General features: G+C 44.2%; 1 protein-coding gene across 3 annotated transcripts; it reads left to right on the forward strand.

Moving 5' to 3' along the window:
- The first annotated feature begins 307 nt into the window (after window positions 1-307).
- On the forward strand, window positions 308-13,521 carry sv2bb (synaptic vesicle glycoprotein 2Bb). 3 transcript variants are annotated; one of them, XM_076301936.1, is made up of 12 exons: window positions 308-881; window positions 6,608-6,788; window positions 7,512-7,663; window positions 8,012-8,145; window positions 8,387-8,476; window positions 8,602-8,715; window positions 8,854-8,942; window positions 9,381-9,545; window positions 9,639-9,772; window positions 11,189-11,389; window positions 11,973-12,132; window positions 13,338-13,521. In XM_076301936.1, the coding sequence occupies exons 1-12, from the start codon at window positions 422-424 to the stop codon at window positions 13,519-13,521; spliced, it is 2,064 nt and encodes a 687-aa protein (XP_076158051.1). In that variant the 5' UTR covers window positions 308-421. The 3 variants fall into 3 exon arrangements, with proteins under 3 accessions (XP_076158051.1, XP_076158034.1, XP_076158043.1); XM_076301919.1 differs by lacking the exon at window positions 11,189-11,389 and having other exon boundaries at window positions 391-881; XM_076301928.1 differs by lacking the exons at window positions 6,608-6,788; window positions 7,512-7,663 and having other exon boundaries at window positions 391-881.
- The last annotated feature ends 518 nt before the right edge of the window (window positions 13,522-14,039 follow it).

A 14,039-nucleotide genomic window follows, 5' to 3' on the forward strand; every position in this document is an offset into this window, starting at 1 on the left:
TTCTGAGAAGGTGAAGAGGAGGAGCTAGTCTAGACCACACAGATCATCCAGTCATCAGAGAACAAGAGATAGTCCACTGCAGGGGCTACAAGACACTGACCGTCTACAATCAAGCATAGGAGAGAGACAGAGACCGAGAGAGAGAGACTGAGTACTATCGTGCAGGATAGGCAACTCAGAGTAGGAGAATATCTTAACTAAACGGCTGTGGAGAGGATTGTCTTAACACAGGGCCTTACTGAAATATTTGGAGCCTAAAGTGCCAAAAGCACCTAATAAACATCCGCGCGTATCAGATCTAAGAGCAACAAGCTGGAGAGAGAGAGAAGAGGAGGAGGGATTTAGAGGATTATGCAGATCTAGCCCAGAACGGCCACTCTGTGTTACTGCATCGCATCCCAGTGAGTTGCCACTGGCAAACATGGCCGACCCCTACCAAAACAACGTGTATCACCAGGGCGACGGCGAGGGCTACGGCACGTACGGCGAAGGCGGTCAGGATGGCTACGGTTACCAGGGTGACTACCCGTCCCAGGAGGAGGACGCGGCCAGCGATGTGACGGAGGGTCACGACGAGGAGGACCAGATGTACGAGGGCGAGTACCAGGGCATCCCGCACCCCGATGAGGTGAAAGCGCAGCGGCGGGCGGCTCGGGCCAAAGCCCGGGCGACGGCCGACGCCGTCTCGGAGCAGGAGGAGCTGGCCGAGCAGTACGAGGACATCATGGAGGACTGCGCGCACGGACGCTTCCAGTGGACGCTCTTCGTGGTACTGGGCCTGGCGCTCATGGCTGACGGCGTGGAGTGCTTCGTGGTCGGCTTCGTGCTTCCCAGCGCCGAGAAGGACATGTGCCTGTCCAACGCGGAGAAAGGCATGCTGGGTAAGTCTGTACGGAGATCAAGATGTTTATATTATTTTTACTGTAACTCCACTCATTTACTACATATCGGAACTCACCCTATTACCGCCGGTCCCGTATTTCCGCCGTCTTGCGTGTATGTGTCACTTAATATCCATTTCTATACAAACCAAAATGGCGGACTCCTAAAGAAACGCAACCACCCACACCATAGGTGTATCTAAATTAGCTATGTACCAAAAATGACATTTTACCGTGACTCGAAGAGCTGTAAACAGTGTTGTAAGGCTGCGTGTACACAGCCGCTTGGAGCTCCAGTGGAATTTTAATTTCATGACGATAATTCTCGGTCTAACCGTTAATGTGCCATTGAAACGTCGTAAATAGGCGACCCATCAGGCCAGCACTATAACTCCGAGCGTGGTAAACAAAATCGGATATTTCAGGCAGTAAATGCTCCGGTTAAGAACCAAACCAGATTTTGTTCCAATCTACACACCTATGGCTACTGAAAAATGTAAGGTTCATTTAGCAAATGTTATTTTGAAGTGTTAAAAAACATCGTTGTTTTAGAATTTCTGAACAAAAGTGAATATTGGTGATAATTGGGGGTGTTACGATAGTGCATTACAGAGTGACTATTGTATCTAGACAACTACAATACATGGTGCTTATTCCCTATATTGCTCTATGCAGTAGATGAATAGATGTTCTGAACACAGTGTCGGGGAAGAAGGCAAGGCCTTGGAGCAGGCTTGAGAATCACTGATCTAGAGTGCAATCATCTGACGCTTTATGGGCTTTCCATGACTCATCTCCTCCACTCAGGGCACAGGCAGGGCCTCAGGTGAAGTCATGGATTAAACTGCTCTCAACGATCGGAGTGAGTTAATGTGCAGAGTCATTTTTCACGTGAGAGCGATATTAGCGATAGAATTGGAGTTTGATCCAAATGTGCTTTTGCAATTTAGCTCAGTGACCGCCTGTGCCACTACCCCCCCCCACCCCATTCACAACCCCCACCTTCGTATATCCTGGTGCTGTTTGTGTCCTGGGGCCAGCAGCAGGGCTCTGACAGTGAATCAATATGAGCCAGGAGGCTCAAATTAGCTAATGCTGCTCTAGATGGCTTTATACGTCTGCTCTCGCCACGGCTCCCGGCACAGACTCCCCTCTCTCTCACTCACTCACTGCAGCACGCCACGGAGCAGGTGGAGGGGGTCGGGGAGCACGTCGGTTTGGGAACGTGGAGAGACGAGACCGGAGAACGGAGAGACTGGAGACTGCTGGCAGGAGAGTGCGCCACTATGACAAAACTGCAGCAGCCTCGCTGAGATGCAGTAGGCTGGCTGCTGTCAGGCGGTTACAGTTACACCGCACCTGTAACTGAAGAGAGGCACAGAAAAGATGTCACTGGAGGTTTCCTCCTGAGGCACGTAAACAAGTCACACTGAGAAGGACAAATAGAGAGGAAAAAGGCAAAGCATGTGCAAATCCTCACCTCACATATGACTGAAACCATGCTTGATGACATAACTGCTTGATACAATATAGGTTTTTAGAAAACCTGGCAAATCCACCGCAACAGTCTCCTCCTCTTCAGGGCGGAACTCCACCCTGCTCAGCAGCAGCATTGGGGGTTGCGGTCGCTGGCTGTGTGGAGTTTGTGCGAGCGCCAGAATAATTGAGAAGGATGAGACGGCACTTTTTTCGCACCATTTTGGTGTGGCTCCCAGCCCCAGAGACCTCTGACTCAGCACGTGGCCGCACAGGATCGATAGGAGCTGCTTGGCTTGACCTTGCAGAACAGATACACAGCCCCAACGCGGCCGAGATACATAGCCCGACACAGACCTAATAAATAACTCAACCAGGTGCAGGCCCCTACTAATTCAGCCCTGACCAGTGTTTCCCATACATTGACTAATCTGCTTGTCAATTTTACTCATGCAGGGCTCATTTTATTGACTCTGACACTGAATGTTTGCAAAATCCCGGTGCAAATGGAAAAGTGTTTTCCAAGACTCATACACTACATATAGACCCATACACTACCCCCCCCCCCCACCCCCCCGAGTCAGCACTGATAACACTGAACCAATGAATAACACTAACACTCCTTCCACGAAGATAAATGATCACTGTTGGCACAGATTTATATATTAAATGTCCAAAATAAAGACAACTACCCACAGGGTTAGCAAAACATAGCAAGGATACCAAATCACAGAAAAAATCTTATTTGATATTTGACATTATGAGCAACTCTACAATATCAATGTTCAAACCAATCATCATACCAACTGGACAGGGGTCAGTCTAGAGGTACTTAATTGAATTGTTCTCTCATACAGACCTCAAGGTAGGATCAGATTATTTGACCACAAGGGTGTCTGGCTGTATTTTTGTAAAGATGCACTAGATATACTTTTTGTATAGATGCAATTAGCTGGAATGCTGGATGGTAGGAGACTGACTTAAATTAGTCCCTCAGAAAGAAAAATGACTTTTTGGAAGAAAACACATTTTTCTTTCCATTATGACATCCATGGCATGGACAAGTGTAAATCGTCAAGGTCTCAACAACTTTTTACATTAATGTAAACTGACCAAAATGCTGGATGATAAAATACTGTAAGCCTAGTAGAAGAATGCAGTGTTAAAAAGATTTACTGCTCCGTGGTGAGTGCTTTGGAGTGCTCTCCTGTAGCTCTTGTTGAGTGCCTTGCAGCCCTCCAAACACATTTACTCATGACTTAAAGTCTCTATCTCAAAAACGTCCGTGGCAGTGGTGACAGATTGATGATGGAACCTCAAGAGGCCTGATGGCATCTTAAGGTTTCCTACCGTAAATTGATCCAACATAGTTGCATCACCATTACCATTGCAAGCCTGGACCTCTACAAATGCAAAAGCAATATACTGTATGAATAAATATAGCTTGTTTTTGAATGCTTGTTTTGAAAAAAATAATAATGAAACAATCATAGCCAGTTATAATTTCTACCGCATGCTGCTGCCTGGCAAACCTAATTTAAAACCACTGATCTGATTCAGGGAGGCAAGGACTCATGAAATTGCATGTGGCATCATACATCATCCATACTGTCAGAAGACAGGAGAGGATTTGCTGTATGTAAGTCTATACTTCATGATGACCAAACCCAAACACAAGCCAGTCAAACAGTATTTAAGCCAGAGGGGTTGGTCGGTATGATCTGACGAAAATAAGTCTTGAAGTGATTTTTGGTGTAGTCTTTGCATTGCATTGGTGGAAGCTTTTTATCTTAACTAACATACAGTATATCCTCACAACCCCCCCTCCCCCCAGCTGATTATTGGTTAGATTATCTACAGTAAGTCAATATTTTCTTGTATTGTACATTTTCTGAAATTATGAAGTATAGCAACCTGGATAAACACTGGAGAAAGTCAGGTTCAAAATAGAATAGAATAGGATAGAACAGAATAGAATAGAATAGAATTCTGGGGTGGTATACCTTGCCAAAAATCACTTATTGCCCTCGAATGTTACCGATGGACCAAAATTAGGTGGTCTGGCTCAAGGAGTGATAAAACCTTCAGCATTCTTAAAATAACAGAGATTGTGTCTTTCATCTTCTCTCTTTTATAATAGGAGTGTAAAAATGAATCTGAAATATACCATGCAATATGCTTGGGTTGCAGCACCAGCGCATGGTATATTATATATTTTTTAAGTCATCAGAGATCTTGGTCAGATGGCCATTGGTCAGATTTCATGAGGCATAACGTGGCAACGAGGTTGTAATTCAGGGTGTGTCTTTAAATAAACACTGAACAAATGCAAGCAGTGGCAGTGACACGCTTTAATGCAGGGATCCCACCTGCCGGGTTTCACATTTCCTGTCTGTGCAAGTCACAGTACACTCAGTGGATTAACATAATTCACGCACGCACACACACACACACACACACACACACACACACACACACACACACACACACACACACACACACACACACACACACAGTTTCACTGGGTCTATGCCACATCGCCTAGTGGCGGTACCATCTGTAGAGACGCCGCCCACCACCACCCTTTGCGGCCTAGCCTCAGAGTCATAAGAGCCCTCCCCTCTCAGTGAAGATGGGATGATACAAACACTGGTTGAGAATAACCCATGACTCCAATAAACGTGTAACACCAACCTACAGCCATGTCACCTCACAATAGCTATTGCTTATTGGTGTGTTCCTTTAAAGCCAAAATATATATCCAGTCACAAAGTATAGCTGGACTCTTTAAACATATCTGTGCAATGACTGCTTTGCAGTTCAAGGTAGAATATATTTTGCCAATTTAGTCAACATTTAGAAATGCTGTATACTTCAAAGTAGAATATATTTTGCCAATTTAGTCAACACTTGTATGCTGTATATGCTGTGTATGCTGTATACTTCCAACTCAGTATAATGCACACACATGGTGTCCATTCTTTAGCTGGACTCCTTAAACACATCTGTGCTAGGACTGCTTTGCAGTTCAAGGTAAAATATATTTAGCCAACATTTAGAAATGCTGCATACTTCCAACTCAATGTAACGCACAGACTTGGTGTTTGTGCTATTCATAATGTACAACCCAGGTTTTTACACACATGCATTGCTATGTATTAAAAAGCAAAAAATAAATGTAGTGGTATAAATAAATAAAGGGCCTGACTGACATAGCATACTGAGAATGACTGAATGAGCTCACTAAAGGGCATAGGGACAACATTCCAAAAGCTTAACTGCACGGCTGCTGTCACTTTTTACGGCCATCTTAGTCCATACCTGATCCTTATTCACTTGGGTGCCATCAAGGTTTTATGTCATGCCAATGGTGGTCCAGACAGCTTCTTGGTTTCTTTCTCCTTCCACGAACGACACCAAAACAGATAAAAGGAGCTCATAAAGGTTAAGTCATTTATCTTGTGCACTGACATAAATCTCATTTTCATTCATCTGAATCTCATTAAGATAATGAAACTTTTACAGCCTTGACAAATGTTCAAAGTCAGCAAATCTGAGAGGCGCATCTTGCAGTATGTTACATAATCTCAATGACGGAAATAAGGGTGACTACGCCCCCATGTGGATTCCAGCAAATACTGCTCCTGCCAGTTGCATTCTGACTGCCACGTAAAATTGAACAACCTTAGAACCTACAGATTATATATCAATCACCACCTTTCGTAATAAAAATCCTACCTGTTACAACATAATCTCAATGACGGAAATAAGGGTGACTACGCCCCCATGTGGATTCCAGCAAATACTGCTCCTGCCAGTTGCATTCTGACTGCCACGTAAAATTGAACAACCTTAGAACCTACAGATTATATATCAATCACCACCTTTCGTAATAAAAATCCTACCTGTTACAACATAACCATAGTACCACTGCCCATGGGCATAGCTCTGCAATTTAGTATAACAACTACATAGACAACCTATGTTGTAAAAACGATGTCTGCCTCCTCAAACAATACTGATCTCAGACAATCTCATCTGTGATAACCCAGATGTGTTCCAAAACAATCGCTCCCTATTGCAACACAGCCCCTTCCCCTTCAAACATGTGCTGAATTTGTGTACCTGTGGGGAGAAAGCTTGTGGACTTACAAGTATTTTTGGGACTAACGTGTATTGTATTGATGTATTGTGTGTGTGTGTGTGTGTGTGTGTGTGTGCGTGTGTGTGTGTGTGTGTGTCTGTTGCAGGTTTGATAGTGTTTCTGGGTATGATGTTCGGTGCATTCGTATGGGGCGGTCTGGCTGATAAGGTGGGACGGAGGAGGTGTCTTATTGTTGCCCTTGCCATCAACTGCATCTTCGCCTTCCTGTCATCCTTCGCTCAAGGATACGGATTCTTCCTCTTCTTCCGACTCGTCTCCGGCTTTGGGTACATATTTATTGTGTGTGTGCATATATGTGTGTGTGTTTGTGTGTGTGTGTGTGTTTTAAGCTCTGTGACTGTACAAAACAAATCAGATACAGTCAGATACAGGCAACTTATAAACAATGGGCCTGTCCAAAACGGAAGGTGTCTTAAAAGGCAGCATTTTATAGAAATATTTAATTTGGACATGCCTTGATGCCTCGCTGCCACCAAACGCTACCTTAGAAGGCAGCCATTTCACCGTTTTGGACACTGTTCTCTGTTCACTGCCAATGTTCTATTTGGCGATTTACTGTCTCCAACTATCAATTTGACCAATTGCTGTGCCATCTATTTATCTAACTCAGTGTCTCAAGCTTTGTGTTCCTTCTCAATTAATCCCAGAGGACCAATACAACAGTGGCTCACTGGACCAATGTGTGAAACTACTCCAGTATTTTACTGAACAGCCTCACACAAGGAGTTAGTATTGCAGTAATAGAACCCTGGAGCACAGTTAACCACATAAAGATGTGTGTGTCTGGGTGTGTGTGTGTGTGTGTCTGTCTGTGTGTTTGTGTTTGTGTTTGTGTTTGTGTTTGTGTGTGTGTGTGTGTCTGTCTGTCTGTGTGTGTGGTGTGTGTGTATGAATCTGTCTGTCTGTCTATCTGTGTGGTGTGTGTATGTGTGTGTGTATGAATCTGTCTGTCTGTCTATCTGTGTGGTGTGTGTGTGTGTGTTCCTCAGGATCGGGGGCTCGGTGCCGATCGTGTACTCGTACTTCTCGGAGTTCCTGCAGATGGACAAGCGTGGGGAGCACCTGAGCTGGCTCTGCATGTTCTGGATGGTGGGAGGCATCTACGCCTCCTTTACCGCCTGGGGCATCATCCCACACTACGGTAACAAAGCCTAACTACCACCCACACCTTTATCAGCTCTTACAATCTCATAGGCTCCTGTTCCAACCTCCCAAGGCAAGGCATTTTTACAACGATGCTTGTTTGTAATAATAATAATTCAGCAACAGTACACAAAAGATCGTAATTTATAATGTCATGTTGAAGTATATTAGTATGTTATAAGTATATATATTGAAGTGACATATAATATAGACCCAAGCCACAATCAGAATCAGAATCACAAGACCAGAGTGACCAATACACAAGACCAGAGTAGCTATAGACATCTAGTAACCCTGAGCCACTGTAAGACTACATTAACCCTGCCTATCCTTCTGCTCCCCCAAGGCTGGGGCTTCAGCATGGGCACAGAGTTCCAGTTCCACAGCTGGAGGGTGTTTGTGCTGGTGTGTGCCCTGCCCGCCATCGCCTCCCTCATCGGCCTCACCTTCATGCCTGAGAGCCCACGCTTCCTGCTGGAGGTCAGACTACTAGCGTTCGTTAGATGGTTGGATGATTGCATGATTGGAACAATGAGTGATTGATTGGATGAAGGAATGAAAAAATGCATTCATGGTGCATGAATGAGTGCATGAGTGAGTGAATGGATGAATGAGAGGAAGAGAGAATCAATTCGGGTGTTTGCAAGTTGCAAACTATAACAGCTTGTTGCAGTGGCAGTGATTGTGATCCGCTATACTGTTTGTCCGTCTGATTGTGCAGAGTGGCAAACATGACGAGGCGTGGATGATCCTGAAACAGGTCCACGACACCAACTGGAGAGCCAAGGGTGAACCCGAGAGAGTATTCACCGTAAGTGCCATTAAAAAAACAAACAGAAGAAAATGCCAACACAACATTCCCAAAAACTGCTACTGCTGATTGCCAGCTGCCCCCCTGAACGCTCCTGAGTGACTTACCGTTTTGACTCAACACAGGTGTCCCATATTAAGACCCCAAAGACCCAGGAAGATGAGTTCATCGAGATCCAGAGTGCAACGGGAACAGCCTTCCAGAGATGGATCGTACGCACTTTAACACTGACGAAGCTGGTGAGGCCTGCAGAATTCCTCAAGTGGCAATAATAAAGCATGACCAAAAAATAAACATACTGTACAGTATGCCTTGTCCTGTGATAATGATTAAAAATGACCACTTCCTCTGGAATAACCCTTCCCTCGCCCCTCCAGGTGCTGAAGAATGTTATATCACTACTGGGTCGGGAGCTCCGACTCAGTACTCTACTGATGGCCATCATCTGGTTCACCATGGCCTTCAGGTAAACAACCTTTTCCAACGATTCAGCTTTGGCTGGGGGTTAACCTACAATGGACCGGGGTCTCTCCCAGCAGAAGTCTACAACTCTTATCTTCTTAGCAGCACAGAATCCGCATATAAGCACTCAATTAGCTTACATGGATGGGAAAGGATTTACTAACTATTCAGATACATCACTCACTCTCACAAGCTTGTGGAGAGTGAATCTGCGATATATTTCTAAAGACTTTGCCCTTTAAGGTCTTTGATCAGCAATGAAATGTCTGTTTTAAAACATAACCTATTTAATATCCCGGGGATAAGTCTACACAGTATGGCATGTAGATGTTGAGCGGTGTCATATGTGTTCTGTATTTGGATAAAGAAAATGTCAGCTTAATGATGCTTTGGATAAAAGCATCTGTTATCTGTTATTAAGTGTAAATCTGTTTTGTTTCAGTTATTATGGGCTATCGGTGTGGTTCCCCGACATGATCAAGCACCTGCAGAACGAGGAGTACGAGTCCAAGCTGAAGGTGTTCCACCGGGAGAAGGTGGAGAACTTCCACTTCAACTTCTCACTAGAGAACCAGGTCCACAAGGAGGGGGAGTACATACGAGACAAGTACGTTAGACATGGACATGTGTGAGAAGCTCTTAGGGCAGTGGCTCTGAGACAGTGTTTCTCACCTTCCTCTTCCTACTGTTTCCCTCTCAGGTTCATTCGCATTGAAATGAAGTCTGTGAAGTTTGAAGATTCACTGTTTGAAGACTGCACTTTTGAAGATATCCGATCAACAGACACCATATTTGAAAACTGCACCATCAGAAACACATTATTCTATAACACAGGTGTGTGTGGCTTAGTGTTACCGATTGTCAGTGGTCTTTGGTCATTGTTACAGATATAGCCAAGGAGGAAGCAAATTAATTGAAAAAGCAATGGCTCATTCATGCTTTCTGAGTGATACACTGACAAAATCGAAGTGTCAGGAACAACCACTACACAAGAAATAGCAATGGCAAAGAGACAGCACCGCTTAATGACTTTTTCAAGGCACTGATGACACATGAAAGAAAACAGGTTGGTTGTTTAAGCTTAAAGCATCACTAAAGAAGCTGTGCTCTCTCCCCGTACAGTTGAAAAGTGCAATAATAAATTAACTAAATGTGCGTCTGCAACAAACTATAAACATAACTCCGATACAATATAGAGGGAATGCACTGACAGCAGTCTGTATTCCTGTAAGTAGCAGCTGTTTTCCATTTCCATTTTGCCCTATTAAGAGTTTATGTGCCATCAAAATTATTTTTGAAGGTAAAAAAACAAATCTTTAGGGGGGCTTTAATGCCCAAACGGTTAACCTTACCACTTCCAAAGACTAAAGGGGAAGAGACATCTCACCTCACTGTAGAGGCTATGTGATGTTTGGTTGTGTGCAGGCAGAGACTACAGAGATAGATACACACGGTAAAACTGACATTGATGACACATTCTTAACATGTGCAAGCAGTGCCCTGCATCTTGAATAGCACAGAATACGTACCAGTAGTTGAGCTGGAGTTGTTTATACCAGGACATGTCAGGTGCAATTCTGCCACCATCAGGATTCACTGAATAGAACAGAATAGAACAGATTCACTCAAGTAGGCAGATGACTCCAAACATACACAGTTTGAACTGAATGATAATAATGATATTTGGTTACACTTTACTTGACAGTATCTACATAAGAGTGGCATGACACTGTCATGAACATGTCATACACTTATAAAGAAGTCATAAACATTTATGACAAAAGACTTCTGTTATTAAGTGTCATTTGGATTTTGTCATGACAAGTTAGAGGTTAGGATTAGAGTTAGGGTTAGGGTTCATGTGTCATGACAGTGTCATGCGTTCATGACATATGACATAATACTGTCAAGTAAAGTGTTACCTGATATTCTTACTGCCCACATATCAATTTGTTCCGTTTTGTGTTAAATAATAACATATTTAACACTTTGCAATCATTGTTTTTGGATAGGGAAGAAATATAAAAGTGTCATGTCAGACTATACCTCAAAACAGCCTGTCTGGCCTCAGATTCCAGATTGTTAAAGAATGTAGAGAGATCCTTGAGGAGCTTTTAACTCAGTGTTCGTGTAAGTGCTGAGAGAGTAACACCTGGAGAACAAACTAAGTTATTACATGAAATGTAATTCATTCAAAGAGAACATAACAGCACATCTTATGACAATCAAATATATTACTGTATCTTGTAGACTTGTGGGAGGAGAAGTTCATTGACTGCAGAATGGAAAACTCGACCTTTGAACACAACAAGAGGGGCTGTCACCTGGACAGTGAGGATGAAAATGATGTCCTCATCTACCTGGTCAGCTTCCTTGGGAGTCTGGCAGTATTGCCAGGCAACATCATATCTGCCCTGTTCATGGATAAGATTGGAAGGATCAAGCTGATTGGTGGGTTGAGCTAAATGTCTGTGACATAGTATTTCTATGCCATGATTGGCGTTGTTCATTCCATCTTTATTATGACTTCTGAATGCTCAAAACTGTTGAATTAAAGATATACTATGCAAGATTTGTACCTTAATATGACCTCTACAAAGCCAATTTGATGGTAAACAAACTTGTAATAGGGGAATCGCTCACCTAGCATAGCCATAGAGCATAGCCGTAGCACTGAGAGAACCAGCAATGCAACTTCAAGAATTGTCGAACCGAAGACATCTCGCGAGAATCGTGAAACATTACCTTGTCATTAGATATAGCTCTTTGGAGATCGTTTTTGCCTGTTGTTAGTCTTTTGCCTCCACAACAAAAGCATTTCCATTGAATACAGGAACAAGTCGGCAAAGTAAAATATAAATATATAACGACCCTAGGGGGTGCTCTAGAGTCGGCAAAAATACCTGAAACTGCATAGTATACCTTTAAAATGCCGTCTACCCCTTTCCCTCTCACCAATCCTCACATTCCCTTCCCTCCACTTCTTTCCCTCTCTCCCGCTGTCTTTCTCACCCTGCCTCCTGTCACCCCACAGGTGGCTCAATGCTTATCGCCGCAGGCTGCACCTTCTTCCTCTTCCTGAGTTTCAGTCAGGCGGCCATCATCGCTTTTCAGTGCCTCTTCTGTGGGGTCAGTGTGGCCGCCTGGAACGGCATCGAGGTCATCACAGTGGAGCTCTACCCCGCCTCCAAAAGGTACCGCTGCAGCTAAGGTTACACTGAAGATAGGTCAGGTCACATGGAAGGGAAAGCACTGACTGACAGGTGAAGCTTCAGTGATCACATTCAGTGATGTCCTTCAATCTTGGCTCACAATTAGTTAGGCCTTCTGAGGAGCAGAGGCCCATAATTACCTCGTCCTTGGGGTATGGCATTTGGACTGTGTTTTAGAACTTACTGTAGATCAACCACCACAAAAGAAAAAAATAAAGTAGAACAAAACTGAATGAATGAGAAGAACTCAGCTTGAGTTAGCTAAAGCTACAGCATTTGGAGCACTAAGAGTAAGCCCAGAGCTGGCCTGAGGCATAATAGAACTAAGCGGCTGTTGGGGCCCCCCAATCGCGAAAAAAAGTGTACTGGTGGGTGAATTTGGTCAACTAGCTACCAGCCACTGTGGAGTTAGCATAAGCCTGTGTGTGTGTGTGTGTGTGTGTGTGGGTAACACTTTACGGTAAGGGTAAATGATAATTCATGAATTCATGCATTAATTAATTAATGATTTATGTATTACTTCATTCCTTAATGTTCCTCATGATTATTTCTTTTTCTGCTAAAAATGTGGTCATCACTGCTCAAATTCTGATTTCAACACAACTTTGCAGTTCTCTAAACACATGTCATTATTCAACACTTTAGTTGAGGGGCCACAGACATGATGAGCTCATGTGCAATTAACCTTAAATTCATGTAATCATGATAATCATGCTTAAGAAATCATAAATCAAAATGATGGCTTGAATTTCCTGCTACTTGAAAACAAAGAAGATAGATGTTGCTGTTGGCCAACAGTGTGACACGAGTTAAGCTTGTTTTAAGATGGCAAAAGTTTGAACTAGCCAACTAGCTCCGCTGGTGGGAAAACGCATGGGACTCAGCGATGTCCTATTGCGTGCAGAGGGAATTTGAAAGACAACCGATTATCCCGCCCCTCGGACTGAGCACTGCGAACGGTGAGTGCCCAGACCCTACATTTTAATGTGGGTCTGGCTCGTCAGGCTATATCTTCATAAGATTCATAAAGGAATGAAGTAATTCATAAATCATGAATTAATTCATGCATAAATTCATGATAATTCATGTACCCTTACCGTAAAGTGTAACCGATGTGGGGTTTCCCCATGCTTGCCAAATTCATACTGATTCCAGCTTCACCTCCATCTCTGTCCTTCTGGTTTCAGAGCCACAGCGTTCGGCGTCCTCAACGCTCTCTGCAAGCTTGCCGCCATCCTGGGAAGCTCCATCTTCGCCTCGTTCGTGGGCGTCACTAAGATCGTCCCCATCCTGCTGTCCTGTGTGGCGCTGGTGTGCGGTGGCTTGGTCGCCCTAAAGCTCCCGGAGACCAGGGAGAAGATCCTGCTGTAGGGGACGCCGCTCTGGGACTGGGGACGGGGGCAGTGGGGGAGAGGCCGCGGCCTAGCAGAGACGCACACGGCCATGCCACTGAGGGTTTTACTTTGTGTGTTTTTTTCTAAGCAAGAATCCACCATGCTTTACAATCACCCGTCCAAGGCCAGCCCCAAAGCCCTAACCCCATCCCTGACCCTGATTGTTTTACTAACACCAGTCAGGCTGCACCAGAGCTTCGCTAATCACCGCTCTAATAAACAACTCTCACTGCTGAATGACCTCTGCCTTTCACCCCCTCTTTTTTCCTACCTTCTGGGACCAACTGACCATTGACAAACACCCCCCACCCCACCCACTCTCTCCCCACCAACCCCTGTCATTCTCCTGCATCTGGCCCCACAGAACAGATATGGAAAAGTTATAATTTAATGTTTCTCAGTTGTTTATACAAGATGACACCATCGGAGAGGAAGTGTTCATTTTGTTTTGTCTGATGGACGCACAAGTGAGTATGCATTTGAATGCCTCAGCTT

The sequence above is a fragment of the Alosa pseudoharengus genome, unplaced genomic scaffold (assembly GCF_046254945.1).
Source record: "Alosa pseudoharengus isolate Yale_2024_CS ecotype anadromous, Long Island Sound unplaced genomic scaffold, YU_APseudo_1.1 YU_APseudo_1.1_scf_10, whole genome shotgun sequence".
In the NCBI taxonomy this organism is placed as follows: domain Eukaryota; kingdom Metazoa; phylum Chordata; class Actinopteri; order Clupeiformes; family Clupeidae; genus Alosa; species Alosa pseudoharengus.